The sequence below is a fragment of the Culex quinquefasciatus genome, chromosome 3 (assembly GCF_015732765.1).
Source record: "Culex quinquefasciatus strain JHB chromosome 3, VPISU_Cqui_1.0_pri_paternal, whole genome shotgun sequence".
Taxonomy (NCBI): domain Eukaryota; kingdom Metazoa; phylum Arthropoda; class Insecta; order Diptera; family Culicidae; genus Culex; species Culex quinquefasciatus.
Window position 1 is genome coordinate 70,140,721 of NC_051863.1, and position 15,524 is coordinate 70,156,244.

Consider the following 15,524-nt stretch of genomic DNA (forward strand, 5'->3'; position numbering starts at 1 on the left):
ACTTTGTAAAAAGTTGCAAATTACTAAATATTTTAAAAATTAAGTTTAAATTGGATTTCTGAATATGCGGGATTTACTCAGAAATTAAAATCAGAAAACCGTATTTAATTATACGGGTAATTCTCTACCAACTCACACAAAATCGGAAAAAGTTGCCCCGACCCCTCTTCGATTTGCGTGAAACTTTGTCCTAAGGGGTAACTTTTGTCCCTGATCACGAATCCGAGGTCCGTTTTTTGATATCTCGTGACGGAGGGGCGGTACGACCCCTTCCATTTTTGAACATGCGAAAAAAGAGGTGTTTTTCAATAATTTGCAGCCTGAAACGGTGATGAGATAGAAATTTGGTGTCAAAGAGACTTTTATGTAAAATTAGACGCCCGATTCGATGGCGTACTCAGAATTCCGGAAAAACGTATTTTTAATCGAAAAAACACTTAAAAAGCTTTGAAAATTCTCCCATTTTCCGTTACTCGACTGTAAAAATTTTTGGAACATGTCATTTAAGGGAAATTTAATGTTCTTTTCGAATCTACATTGACCCAGAAGGGTTATTTTTTCATTTAGAACAAAATTTTTCATTTTAAAATTTCATGTTTTTTCTAACTTTGCAGGGTCATTTTTTAGAGTGTAACAATGTTCTGCAAAGTTGTAGAGCAGACAATTACAAAAAAATTAATATATAGACAGAAGAGGTTTGCTAATTCTAATTCATCACGAGTTATCGCGATTTTACGAAAAAAAAGTTTTTTTTTGTAATTGTCTGCTCTACAACTTTGTAGAACATTGTTACACTCTAAAAAAAAACCCTGCAAAGTCAGAAAAACACGAAATTTTAAAATGAAAAATTTTGTTCTAAATGAAAAATTGACCCTTCTGGGTCAATGTAGATTCGAAAAGAACATCAAATTTCCCATAAAATGACATGCTTCAATTTTTTTTACAGTCGAGTAACGGAAAATGGGAGAATTTTTTCAACTTTTTTAGTGTTTTTTTTTTTTGATGAAAAATACGTTTATTCGGAATTCTGAGTAGGCCATCAAATCGGGCGTCTAATTTTACATAAAAGTCCCTTTAACACCAAATTTCTATCTCATCACCGCTTCAGGCTACAAATTATTGAAAAACACCTCTTTTTGGAATGAAGGGGTCGTACCACCCCTCTGTCACGAGATATCAAAAAACGCACCTCGGATTCGTGATCAGGGATAAAAGTTACCTCTTAACACAAAGTTTCACGCAAATCGAAGAGAGGTCGGGGCAACTGCTGTGTGAGTTGGCGGAGAAAATTACCCATATGTTAACGAGAATTAATAGATTATTACAAAATTTTTGTGTACAAATATCAGCCGTCTGCTGTGATTTAGTTTGGATTTAGCTAAAACAATCGAAATTTTTGCAGGTTTGAGATTCTTAAGGGTAATTATATTTTTATGAATAAATATCATATTTCCTTAACCAAACATTAACTAGTTGCATGGATACCAAAACATGTTATTTACTTGAAGTTGAACTTCAAATTACTGTGTAGAGTTTCAGGAGAAATACTTGTCATGAGTATGAAAGGTTTTTACGTTTTTTTTTTATTATGAATTGATCAAGAAATCAGCAATGTTTTAGATGTCTTATCTGTTTTAAAAACGTTTAACAAGTTTCTTGAGTTTTTTTCAAATAGCTTCTGTTTGATTTTTTGTTAAAATTAATATTTTATTTTTGTTTCAATCAAAAAATGTTTATGAAGGTGTTTTCAACATTCTCAGTTGAAACACAAAATTTTAAATGATACATTAGACAGAAAAAAGTAATTTGTAGTACATTTCCGATTTTAAATCATGTTTTGTATCCATGTTACTGGTTAATGGTTAAATCCTGGAGATATTTCCTTAAACAAAGGAAATATCATATTTATTCATAAAAATGCAATAACAATCTCACACCTGTAAAAAAAATGTGATATCAGCCAAATTAGAGCAGACAAGTGATATATGTTTACAAAATTATGTAATAATCTATAAATTGTAGTAGAATTTCATTTTAAAACGGTTTTATAATTCTAATTACTGAATAAACTCCATAAGTTCAAAACTCAGTTAAAATATAATTTTAAAAATGTTTAGCGATTTGCAACATTCTACAAATTTGTTTCTTGTCTTATTTTGCCTATTTTGATGAGTAAATGACACATAAAACGCATCATTTGACTAATTTTCTGAATGGTTTAAAAAAAGTTTTCAATAAATGATGAAGAATTTTTAAACAAAAAACTTAAAATAAAGATATCTCAGAAATTTCTCGATGTAACATTTCGCTCTTAGAAGTATTGGAAAGCTGAGAAAATTTCCTATAAGACACATTTGAAAGAAGCGATGACTATTTTTTCCTGATCTGGTTGTTCTAGAAAACACGCCGTGAGGAGTATCACAGCGGTTTTCCCAAAAAAAAAAAAAAATAAAAATAAAATAAAATGCATTTTTTGATGTTTTTGGACTCATCTATACAATAAAAATGAGGATTATAGCAAAAAATATATAAATCAACACTCTCAATATCAATAAACGCTTTTTATATTGTCCAAAAATCATATTGAAAGTTCAATAAAAATAAGATCAAAACACAACATTTTAATGTTTTGCAAATAACTTTAGCTGTTTTTATCCAACGGTGCTCAAATTTTTCCAGCATAGTTTTGCAATGTTAAGCTTCCAATTTCTATGATTTTTTCCCGGATTATTCTTCCAGGGTCTTCCAGCAGGGGGTGCATATTACCCCCTCTCCCCATAAAGCACCGTTTTGCACACTTCAACCAACAGTTAAAACAATTACTATCATGTACTTTCAGCTGGGGCCGTGGTGTAGGGGTAAGCGTGATTGCCTCTCACCCAGTCGGCCTGGGTTCGATCCCAGAAGGTCCCGGTGGCAAATTTTGAGACGAGATTTGTCTGATCACGCTTTCCGTCGGATGGGGAAGTAAATGTTGGCCCCGGTCTTAGCTAGAGGTTAGGTCGATAGCTCAATCCAGGTGTAGGAGTCGTCTCCCTGGGTCCTGTCCCGGTGGAGTCGCTGGTAGGCAGTTGGACTCACAATCCAAAGGTCGTCAGTTCAAATCCCGGGGTGGATGGAAGCTTAGGTGTAAAAAGAGGTTTTCAATTGCCTCAACAATCAAGCCTTCGGACATCAAGTTTCGAGTAGGAATCCCGTAATCGGGAACGCCAAGGCAATGCTGTAGAGCGAATAATTTGATTTTTTTTTTACTTTCACCGTCCCCCACAAGCAAAAGTCATTCAACCGGTGCTAATTACGCCGGGATTAACATATGAGTAATGCCCTTTTGTGGTTCCCAAAACAAATACACAAATCTTTTGTTATTGTTCTTCACACACACCCATACACGCCAGGTTGTGCAAACATAAACACACCTTTCACCGCGGTCACGGTAATTTGTTGGTCAACAGGGAAAAATAAACACATAAATTACGGGTTCATCATCCCTTCACCCATCGACGGGATTGGGTCATAAATAAGGGCAAATCATTTTGGTGTTCCTTAAATAGCGTACCCGAAATGATTTCTATTTCCGGATAATTGTCCGTTTTCTGTCACATTATCGCGTGAAAGATGTGTGTTGAATTTTCAATCGATTATATTCTTGACGAAACGGAGGGTAGAAACGGTTTGTCTTATAATTTCTGACACATTTACCTCGAAGGAGGAAGACAGTGATAATAAAAGGTCAATTTGTAGGTTATAAATAGCTTTTAACGATTGAATGAAAGTTGATACTCCAGATAGGGTTACCATTGTATCGCCATCAAAATTGATATATTTGCCACCCCGTACAAAAATGTCACTAATTAAATCCTCAAAGAATAATAAATCCACCTCCCTCCCAAAAACGAAATCCCCACCGCCCCATTATGGTCACCCATTCCGTTAAGTAATTGGAACCGATTGAGTGGTGATTATTTTTGGTTCTATCGGCCCGGATTGTTGTTTGTGTGTTTGTTTTAGCCGCCATGGCAGAAATCGATATTCCGTGCGGCGTGATTAATCGCCATAAGGCGGGGGTCAGCCGAATCCGGAATCGCGTGATTCAACCTGGACGTGTATAACTGGCGTGGGTGGTGGACTGGCAGGTTGAACGAATTCGCGGAAGAATTTTCTTTATTGGATTTCATGAATGTTTCACGCTCACAGCACACCAGCAGCTGATAATTGGTTCATTAAGGGTGAACTTGTGCAGTCAGCAGGAACGGGTTGTTCTTCAACGATATCAGCTTTAAAGTCCAATTTTATCCCTTCCAATCCAGAGTTAAACCGAGATTTTCATAATTTTCAGGTTAACAACTATGCAAATTATTGGATTTCGCCAAATTCCTCATTTTTCTATTACCGTCGTGGGAATTTAAAGAAAATCGAGGTTGATTTCATTCACCAAAAATCAAACTAAAATCTGCTTTACAAATTACCCATGAAAGAACTTTCCTGAACTCATTCTATCGAAGCAAACGAACGTTGTCTAACACAAAGAGTCACGTAGCAAATCCACCGGTAACTCGTCACCTTTACCGCAAACAGACTCAAAATCAACAGACATCCAACAAACCCCCTTCATTCGGTCTGGCCAGGTTCTATCCTGTTTGTTCAACCTTGAACACCACGTGTTCAAACGACCTACATTGGGGGGGCAGGAGGTCGTGAGCATTTAATTTGGGTGTCGTGTCTCACCCTCACACACACACACACACGTACTTACCCACGACGCTGAGCCGAAAGGCTTGGGAAATTTTGGGCTCCGTCGACACTTGGCACTCGTACGTGCCCGAGTCCCGGGGCTGGGGCGAAGTAATCCGCAGCGTCCACTCGTCGCCGCCCTCGGTGTGCAGCGACTGGAACCGCTGGTCGTTCGTGTACGTCAGGATGCCGACGGTCAGGATGTGCAGGTCGCGCTTCCGGATCCAGGACACCTGGGTTTTTGCGTGAAAAGAGATAAAGAAGCGGCAGAAGATTAAATTACACGTTTGGCTAGCAAAAGTTGTCACATTAAGGGTAGAATACTTCTAAACAAATAGTAACTACATATTTCAAACAAACAAAAAACTGGTTGAGCAATTATAACTTAACTTTACTGAAACATTTTTGGTACCTTATGGACCGGCCCGTGGCTTAATGGCTACACCCAAAATTCAGAGTCGAGATAATCGTTCTCTCAAAATTTATTGAGGGCTCAGTGCCAAAATCGATAGAATAATGGTACCAACTCACACCATCATAACAAATGAGTTCATTCGTTAGTTGAATCAATAAATCTCCAACAAGTGTCATACATCGACTTCTGAATTCTCCTTGGTCACCAAGCTGTGGTGGCCGAGGCAGCTAAGTCATTGGATTGGTTTGTCAAAGGTCTCTGGTTCGATTCCCGTTGTCGACACTTTTGGTTTTTTGTTTGACGGATGAACTTTTTTTGCAAATGAACCTCGAGAGAATAGTTCTATCGCCCATCTCGAGCTGTGTTCTCTGCGTCCGTGAATGGTATCACTATTCTCTCGACTCGAGACCATCATTCTCTCGGACTAGCGCTGCCAGGTTCCGGGTTCGATTCCCGACCGGTCTCCTTGAAATTATTTGACTATAATTGAACTTTGAAAATGAACAAAAAACGCATGGAATCAGGTGGAATTCGAACTCACACCTTTGGATTGGTAATCAGATGCTCTAGCCACTCGGCCACCGAGGGGTTAACACCCCTTAAGTGAATTAATCCGTAGTGGTGAAATAATGTCACAAGGTCATTTACTAAATAATACAACAATCCCTCTCCCAACGATTCCCCTACACACACCACACACCATATTCTATAAATAACTCGAAGTGGTTGGTACGGTATGTCCTCACTTCTTCTTCTTCCCCTGATGATTCCATGAAATGTGGGTTCCGTTCATAGAATCTGTCTCTTGCGGTTAATCAAGAAAGAACTCAAGGCGTAATCTAACCATAAGTTCTTCCCGGATGCTTTCTTCGGACTGGCTGCGCTTGTGTTCGATTAGATTAGATTAGATTAGAAACATTTTTGGTACCTTCGGTATGCCCAAAGAACCCCTTTTGTATCGTAAGTTTGTCCATTTAATTTTCCATACAAATTTGGCAGCTGTCCATACAAAAGTGATGTATGAAAATTCAAAAATCTGTATCTTTTGAAGGAGTTTTTTGATCGATTTGGTGTTTTCGGCAAAGTTGTAGGTATGGATACGTACTACATCGGAAAAAAATGATACACGTTAAAAAAAACCTGGTGATTTTTATTTAACCTTTCATCACTAAATCTTGATTTGCAAAAAACACTATTTTTATTTGTTCTTATTTTTTATATACCAACTTTTCAGAAATTTTCAGGTTGTACAAAAAATCTTCGACCGAGTTATGAATGTTTTAATCAATACTGATTTTTCAAAAAATCGAAATATTGGTCGCAAAAATTTGTCCACTTAATTTATTGATGTAATATCAAAATTTCAATAAAAAAGTACTTGGGTGAAATTTTGATAAAGTACACCGTTTTTTTTAGTTTTTAGGTGACTTTTTTGGCACTTTTTAATTCTTTTTAAATATGTTTGCCCACTTTAAAAAAAAAAATTTTGAAAAGCAGAGAAAATTCTCTTTACTATACTTTTTTGAACTTTGTTCATACGACCCTCAGTTGCTGAGATATTGCCATGCAAAGGTTTAAAAACATGAAAATTTATGATTTCCAAGTCTCACCCAAACAACCCACCATTTTCTAACATCGATATCTCGGCAACTAATGGTCCGATTAACAATGTAAAACTATGAAACATTCGTGAAATTTTACGATCTCTTCTAAAACAATATTTTCAAAAAAATTTAATCAAGACTAACATTTCAAAATGGCCAAATATTCAATATTATGGCTTTTTAAATATAAGTCTTAATTTAAAAATTTTGAAGATATTTTTTTCGAAAAGATCGGAAAATTTTATTATTGTTTTATATTTTGACATTGTAAATCAGACCAATAGTTGCTGAGATATCGACATTAGAAAACTGTGGGTTGTTTGGTTGAGACTTAGAAAACATCAATTTTACTACTTTTTAAATCTTTGCATGGTAATATCTCAGCAACTAAGGGTCGTATCAACAAAATTTAAAAATGCAAAATATAGAGATTTTTTTCAGCTTTTCAAAAAAAAATTTTAAAGATGGGCAAACATGTGCACAAATTAAAAAAAATGAAAAACTGCGACTATTTTCAAAGAAAGTTATTTAAAAATGGCTTTTTTTTTAAAACGGTCGACTTTATCAAAATTTCACTGAAGTACTTTTTGATTGCAAATTTGATTGTACATCGAAAAATGAAATTGAAAAATTTTTGCTATCAATATTTCGATTTTTAAAATAAATTAGTATTGATTTAAAAAATTCATAACTCGGTCAAAGATTTTATGCACAACCTGGAAATTTCTGAAATTTTAGCTTATGGTCCTCTAAAACATATAAAAAAATAGTGTTTTTTTGCAAATCAAGTTTTAGTGACAAAAAGTAAAATAAAAAATCATCAAAAAATTTGTTACCGTGAATCATTTTTTTTCAGTGTAGTCCATATCCATACCTACAACTTTGCCGAAGACACCAAATCGATCAAAAAAATCCTTCAAAAGATACAGATTTTTGAATTTTCATACATCATTTTTGTATGAACAGCTACCAAATTTGTATGGAAAATTATATAGGCAAACTAATGATGCAAAATGGCTTCTTTGGGCATACAAAAGGCACTTAAAAAGTTTCAGTCGGATTAAAAAGTACAAAAAAAAAATCGAATTACCGAAACCTGAGAGAACTGCTCATTCAACGTTTTTTGGGGTGTTTTTCTCGAATATTTTCTACTGCCGTAGTTTGCCGCACTTCTAAAGTATCTTGTTTAATGTAAAAAATTCACGAGAAATCGAATGGTGATACTCTCTTTGGCGGCAAATGACGGCAAGGGTCCATTTTGCCCCATTTACCCCTTTTTTATTTGTTTTTCTCTAATATCTTAAATTGGTGTGGTTTCCTACAGTTTTAAAGTATTTTATTTAATGTAGAAAATCACGAAGAATCGATTTGTGACATTATCATTTGCGGCAATATCTTTATTTTTCGTTGTTTTAAAAGTTTGAAAGTATATTATTTGTAGAAAATCACGAGGAATTTATTGGTGGCGTTTCCATAAACGACAAACGACGATAAGGGCCCATTTTTCCCCTCTACCCCCTTTTTTATGTGTTATCTTCAATATCTTGAATTGATGTAGTTTCCTATAGTTTTAAAGTATGTTATTTTAAGTAGAAAATCACAAGAAATCGATCTGTGATATTTTCATTGCAGGCAAATCATGGTATGACAAAATTTGTATGGAAATTTTGTTACGAGGGGGGAGGGGATCTAAAAATTCAAATTTTTGCGTAAAATCATAAAAGAATGCTCACTCAAACATAACAACACGATGTTCTCGGAACGTCAAAAAGCAACGTACTACAAGTTGGCATGACATCGTCATTTCGACGATCAGCTCATTTATTTTAAAACTTACTTGTGTTAAGCGGTGTATGCACTTCGGAAGGAATCGTTCTGCTGTTCGAAAAGCTGTTTCTTGACCCCTTTTCTTCCGATCTGCGTACTAGCCTTTAAGCGGGTTCAAGTTTACATGGGAATTACTTTTGGAAACTTTGAATCAAGGGTCCTGATTTTCGGTTCAATGAACAGAAACCACTCACTCATCGCCTATCCATTCGTCGCCTATTCCAATCCGCTAGCATTCATGAGCGAATGAGTCTCGCAAGCAGCCAGCGAGTGGCCCGAACTGTTCACTCAGCGAACAAATACATCGCAAAAATATTTGCCTACTCCGTCGCTCGACGACACTCACACACTACCATGCTCAGCGAAGAGCCACTCTCACAAAATGCCAGCGCGGAAGTCATTTTGTCTTCACGCCCTCAGTTTGCCATCAATTTGATTTTTTCTTGGTCGAAGTTTCTTTGAATGGTGTCTATAATGTTATGAAATCAAAATAAATGCACAATTTAATTGATAACATTGATTTTAGGCAACCCAAATCAATGAGTATAACGCAGCGCATCAGAGAAAAAATGTTTTCAGTTCAGAGTGATCGGAGACGATCGGCATGTCTGAGCCGTTCGGAGACTGAGCCGATCAGAGAGAGAGAGAAGAGTAGAAAAGAGAGCGTTCGGGAGCGAATGGTGATAGAGTGACAAACGGTAGGAATTCATCAGGGCAGTATCGCGTCGCCTACTATTTGTGCTCGCGAATGGAGTGGTTGATTTTGAGCAATCAGGACCCTTGCTTTGAATCTTTGTTCAATCGCTCCTACACGGATAAAAGTAAATTTTCGAAATCGTAAATTATGTTCATGAACTTGGGAACCACGAAGGTATTCATGTTTACAGGTCAAATACACTGGCATGCACAAAGTTCCGTTATTATACACAGTATTACAAACTTATTTATGCATCCTTTAGTTATTTACAGTATGTAAAAAAAGTATTTACACCCCTTGGGCACTATGCACATTTTGTGATGAAACATGTAAAAAAATTAAAGTTTGACAGGAACCTAGTACTACGTTTTATTCAGAAACTCATGCCAAACATTTTGCTACAAAAAGCTCATGAAAAGATGATTTCTATAAAAAGTTATTTAACAAATACTATTACGAAAATAAAAAAGGTGCAAAAAAAGTTTGTACACCTTTCGAAAAATTAACATAAATAATGTTATTTGTTGACAAATCACCATAAATCCAGTCTCTCAACTCCAAATAGGCATCCTTGACTGATTAAAAAAATAATTTGGATTGAATATAAAGTTTACTAACTACTTAGTATAAAAGTTTATATAACTCTGGAAATTCTATATAAAACTTATCTAAACTTAATTTTGCAAACTTTAAATTCAACTAAATGTTCATATATTACCATAGAATTGCTAAATAAACATTTTGGAGTGGGTATAACACCGTTTTGGGGGTCTTTGTATCGATGGAATAGATTTTTCGTTGGAATTTCGTACCAACCCGGATTTACGTCGTAGGAAAATCCGCCGGCATCCGAACTGGTTCACGATTCACAAGTCAACCTATGTGGAATCGGAAAGGGCATAAAATTTCCGATCTTTTGATACCCATACATCTAGGTTTTCTTTAAAACCTACGTTTTTAAATACCTGGGCAAAAAGTAAATTTGATCCACGAGAACAAAAATTACGAAATTCCATACATTTTTGGCAGGTTGCTCAAACGAAACCATAACAACGTTTTTGCTTAGGTATTTAAAAACGTGGGTTTTATAGAAAACCTGGATGTATGGGTATCAAAAGATCGGAAATTTTATGCCCTTTCTGATGCCACATAGGTTGACTTGTGAATTGTGGACCGATTCAGATGCCGGCGGATTTTCCGACGACGTAATTCCGGGTTGGTACGAAATTCCAACGAAAAATCTATTCTATCGATACAAAGACCCCCAAAACGATGTTATACCCACTCCAGAATGTTTATTTAGCAATTCTATGGTAATATATTGACATTTAGTTAAATTGAAAGTTTGCAAAATTAAGTTTAGATAAGTTTTATATAGAATTTCCAGAGTTATATAAACTTTTATACTAAGTAGTTAGTAAACTTTATATTCAATCCAAATTATTTTTTTAATCAGTCAAGGATGCCTATTTGGAGTTGGGAGACTGGATTTATGGTGATTTGTCAACAAATAACATTATTTATGTTAATTTTTCGAAAGGTGTACAAACTTTTTTTGCACCTTTTTTATTTTCGTAATGGTATTTTTTATATAACTTTTTATAGAAATCATCTTTTCATGAGCTTTTTGTAGCAAAAAATTTGGCATGAGTTTCTGAACAAAACGTAGTACTAGGTTCCTGTCAAACTTTAAATTTTTTACATGTTTCATCACAAAATGTGCATAGTGCCCAAGGGGTGTAAATACTTTTTTTACATACTGTATTTTGTAGAAATTTGTAAATCGTCAGTAGAGGTAAAATAAGGCCTTGGAGTGAGTTTACAGGACATTCTCAAAAATCATTCTAGTGTTTTGTTTTATAAATATTTGTAAAGACTGAAATTATTTCTAGACTTTTCATCCCAATATATAGTTCATAAAATTCCACCATATTATTCTAATTTTTCTATCAAAACAAATCCCTAAATCAATATCATCCTGTACTGTATTTCGATAAAAATAACTTATTACCAAATGTTAGCAAAACAAATTAAAAAATCAAAACCTGATGGAGAAGGATAAAGATTTTTTAATGACAGTACCATTATCAGGGGTGAGGTTGGTTCATATAATTTTTTGCATTTTTGTCTGTCCCGATGTCGCCCATAATGAGGATAGTTTTTTTTAATTCAGTGAACTCACCGCTCGATCGCCTAGATTCCGCACCCGGCAGTGCAGCAGCGCTGACTGCCCTACGGTGGCGGTCACTTCCCGCTTGGTACTGTTGTCAAAGTAGGGCTGCGAGTAGGGTTGTTCCCAGTAGGATTGCACCTCACCGTTGATGAGGTTTAGCACTGAAAGAGAGAGAGAGAGAGAGAGAGAGAGGAGAAGGTAGAAAACGAGTTAAATTTTGTGAAAAAAGTGCAAGATTATATTTGGTGAGTATTTTTTTTTTTAACTTTAGTTTAACCTTCAACCAATCAAGCCAAACCTCTCGAAAGAAGAGCAAAAAACGGATCAATTCAATATGGCATGAAGCTAATTTGAAATTTTACGTAACGATAATCCCATCCGTGGACGTGCCTCGAAGTTTTAAGCAGATCTCAGCGGGACCCAGTACAATTACGTATGCCGTCATCCATCCCAGACAGCGGAAATTGTTGGCGAACTTAAACTCAGTTCCATATAAGTCAATAAGCAAGTATAAGATTGATTTAGGAAGTTGGGAAGATAAATTAGATTCAAGCTCGTTGGCGTTTTTGAAGCTTTCTTAACTTTTTGATAACCTTAAATAAATTGAATTCAAATAGAATATTCCATTTTCAAAGTACTTTCCAGTTCTGGTTCGTCCACGCTCAGGGGTAGCGATCAATAGTGATTGATACGATGCATTCAGATATTTATGGCATCAAAATGGTGGCACGAATTGAGCGCCGCTTCGATTACGTAAAATGTAATCAATCGGAATCCTTTGGCATGTGAAAGCGATAAACGGCTTGCACGCACGTGCTCTCGTTGCAATTTCAAATCCAAAGGGGTGAGGGTGGGGAAACTGTGCGGTGGGATGACTTTGAGATAATCTGACATAACTTGAGGACCATTAAAAAGGTGAACCCAAAAAAAAGTTGCTCAAATTATGAATAGGAATTTGAAGGTTAGGGACCATCCACAAACCACGTGGACACTTACTGTCCCCCCCCCCCTCCCTAAAGTCTCCACGTGGTTTATGGATGGTTCCTTAACAACATGTAACAATTTCTCAAAATTCCTCCCAATGCCGGTTCTAAACATTCCCACGTGGCAAACTATGCTCAAACCGGCCAAACTACCAGAAATTCACCAGCATGGCAGCAAGGCAACTCGCCTAGTCACTGACTGGAACCACTCAGCTGTTTGAGCACGGTTAGGACCAGGGAATTCGGGCTGCCTTGAAGTCGTCCAGAAACGCTTGCATTCCCGACACATTTCCAATCGAGTGAATTACGAGTTATTATCGTACCCGGGGTTCGGTTTGGTTCTCGTTGGCACAATTGATGACCCGTGTGATTGCTGCAGCAGGAGCAGCCACGTGGATTGGGATATCAATATTTACAGCGGTTTGGCTTTGGCGTCCCGCGGATTAGAAGTCGACGGACGCACGAATGGAGAGTCCAAGCGTACAAATGGAACCTTCCGGTTGCAATTTCCGGTTCATTCTACGAGGCTGAAGCGATTTATGAGCTCTCGCGCGATGGTCAATGAATGGAACGGCTTTGGGGGGTGCACCGTTGCGCGGCCGTTGATTGGTGGTTTAGTTTTTGATTGCATTGCGTTGGCGAGAAGCTGGCTGCCGCTTTTAACATTCCTCTTGATTACTGGATGCGCCGTGAGCGCAGTGCATGCAACATTTATGATGACTGGTGAGGAATTTAATTGCAAAATTGTGCATGCATGCTGCACTCAGAAGAAATTATTTGCGGAGCCAATTTAATCAATTCGGCATTGTCGTGCTATCTTGAAGTTCCGAAAAAAACGCGTTTCAATGTTTGACCTTGAATAAACAGAAAAAAATGTAAACAATAACAAACAGGTTTTGTTTGGATGAATTTGGCTGCCGGAGTCCCAAGTTATGATTGAAATGGTTTACAATAGCCAGGCATGTACGTGTGTCAAACACGTTCTGACCTGAAATTCCTTTGCTCTTTGTCGCACTCACAGCAATTTTCAGGGTGTGTTATGATAGCACGATCAGATTGAAACTTCTTTCATATGAAGGGTGACAACAATGCTCATAGTTTTCGGTTTTTATTAAATACCTCAGGATCGAAAGAAAAATTACCCCCTTCGTTCCTTTGGGGACCAACAACGAGAGAGGTGCTCCTCAATATTAGCTCCTGCAAAGTGCTAAAAAGTGTAAAAATGACTCACGGCAAGAAAAAGTGGTGGTCCTCACCAGCAGGATCGGCAGATTTGAAGAAGCTAGAGAATGCCGAAGCGCTACCTGCAAAGCCAGGCAGTTTGAGCAAGGACGCTCAAGATTCGTCTGAAAACCAGTTCGCTACCCTGCCTGTGGACGTGAGCGAGAAAGAAGAACCAATTTTTGTGAAAACATCGTCATTGGATTCGGTGTGAAAGTGGCTTATCAAATCTGGCGCATTACGAGCTTCCATTCGCTTTTGTGCTGATGGACTCAAAATTCTGATACCTAGCAGAAAGGATTACAACTACGTTCGGTATTTCCTGAACACCACAAAGATGCCATGCCAGCCATGACGATCCAGGTAAACGTCCCATGAAACAGGTCCTCCAAGGCCTGTACGACATGGATGTGAGTGCGCTGAAAGAAGAGCTCAAATCTCTTAAGTTGAACTTGATCGAAGTTTTCAAGATGACGAGGCACAACAAGGACATCAAGTATCGTGATCAACTGAACCTGGTTCATTTCGCGAAAGGATCGACAACGCCGTCTGAGCTAAAAGCAGTTCGGGCAATTTTCAACATCATCGTGACTTGGGAACGTCCAGTGCACCGTGACGTGACACAATGTTCGAACTGCTTGCAGTTTGGGCATGGTGGAAGGAACTGTTTCATCAAGAGTCGTTGTGCAACCTGCGGTGAGGTGGTGAGCACAAAACTCAAGCTTGCAACACAATCAACGAGAACATCCAAGCCAAATGCTTCAATTGCGGTGGCGACCATTAGACCAAAATCGGAGCTGCCCAAACCAAGCTGAGTTTGTGAAAATTCGGCAGCAAGCGACGACGAGGCACCAACCAAATCGCCGCAAAACACCAGCAGCATTCACGGACGAGGATTTTTCCTGCTTTGACGTCACCAGGAGCGGAATCTGTTCGAGTGGTTCCAAATCTGCAGCTATTGCCGTTGAATCAGCGGCAAAAAGTTGCAGAGAATACAACACCTCCAGGTTTCAGTCAGCAACCGAGAGAAAACCAACCAGCATCAACGGATGAAGGCAGTAGTGACCTGTTTTCACCACAAGAACTTTTGAACATTTTCATCGAGATGACAACAACACTGCGTGGGTGCAAAACTCGCCAGGAACAAGTAAAAACCCTTGGAGCATTCATCTTGAAATACAGTTCGTAGTTCACTCGTTCTAATGATTTTGAGTATTTCAATAATTTAAGTTTTTTAGTTTGAAGTTAGGATTAGTTGTTGAAGTATTTTTTTCCTTTTCACACAAATATATTCGATTCAATGTAATAATGTAAATAATTTAAAGTGAATAAAATAAATGTAATCAGTTAATAATACAGTCAAACCTCTTTTTACGCGAATTTCGGTTCTCGCGTAAAAAAAGTTCGCGCTGTTTTGAATTTTTCGCGTAAAAAGATTTCGCGCTATTTTGAATAGCTCGCGTAAAAAGAGTTTTCAGTATATTTTAGTTTTATAAAGTATTATTTTTTTAGTAATAATAATGTTATTCCAGGTTATTCAAAATAGCTTCAGTGACCTACGCTGTATATTTTACAGCAGGTTGGGATGTTCTGGGTTATCTAAGATCTTCCGGAATTATTGAACTGATTATCTACCTGTTCAACAAGGGTCTGTACCAGCGTATCCACCATCGTAATAATTGCAAGTAGCTTCTGTGACCTACGATGGTTACCTTGTGATCTGTTAGAATGTACTAGGTCATCCAAGAACTCCTGGAAGTTATGGCCTGGATATCTACCTGATCAGCGGGAGTCTATATGACTTTATTAACCATCGGTTTAGCTTCAGATAGCCTCAGTGGACCACGATGGACACTCTGCGGCATGTTGGATT

General features: G+C 37.3%; 1 protein-coding gene across 2 annotated transcripts in view; it reads right to left on the bottom strand.

The window, feature by feature from the left end:
• The window catches only part of LOC6047980 (protein sidekick-1), a 360,024-nt gene that overhangs the window by 139,848 nt on the left and 204,652 nt on the right, over positions 1-15,524 (bottom strand). For both annotated transcript variants that reach the window (XM_038260201.1, XM_038260202.1), the window contains exons 4-5: positions 11,457-11,608; positions 4,754-4,964 (exon numbers count right to left, since the gene is read on the bottom strand). In XM_038260201.1, the coding sequence (XP_038116129.1) occupies positions 4,754-4,964; positions 11,457-11,608 (363 nt within the window). The remainder of the gene's footprint in view (positions 1-4,753; positions 4,965-11,456; positions 11,609-15,524) is intronic.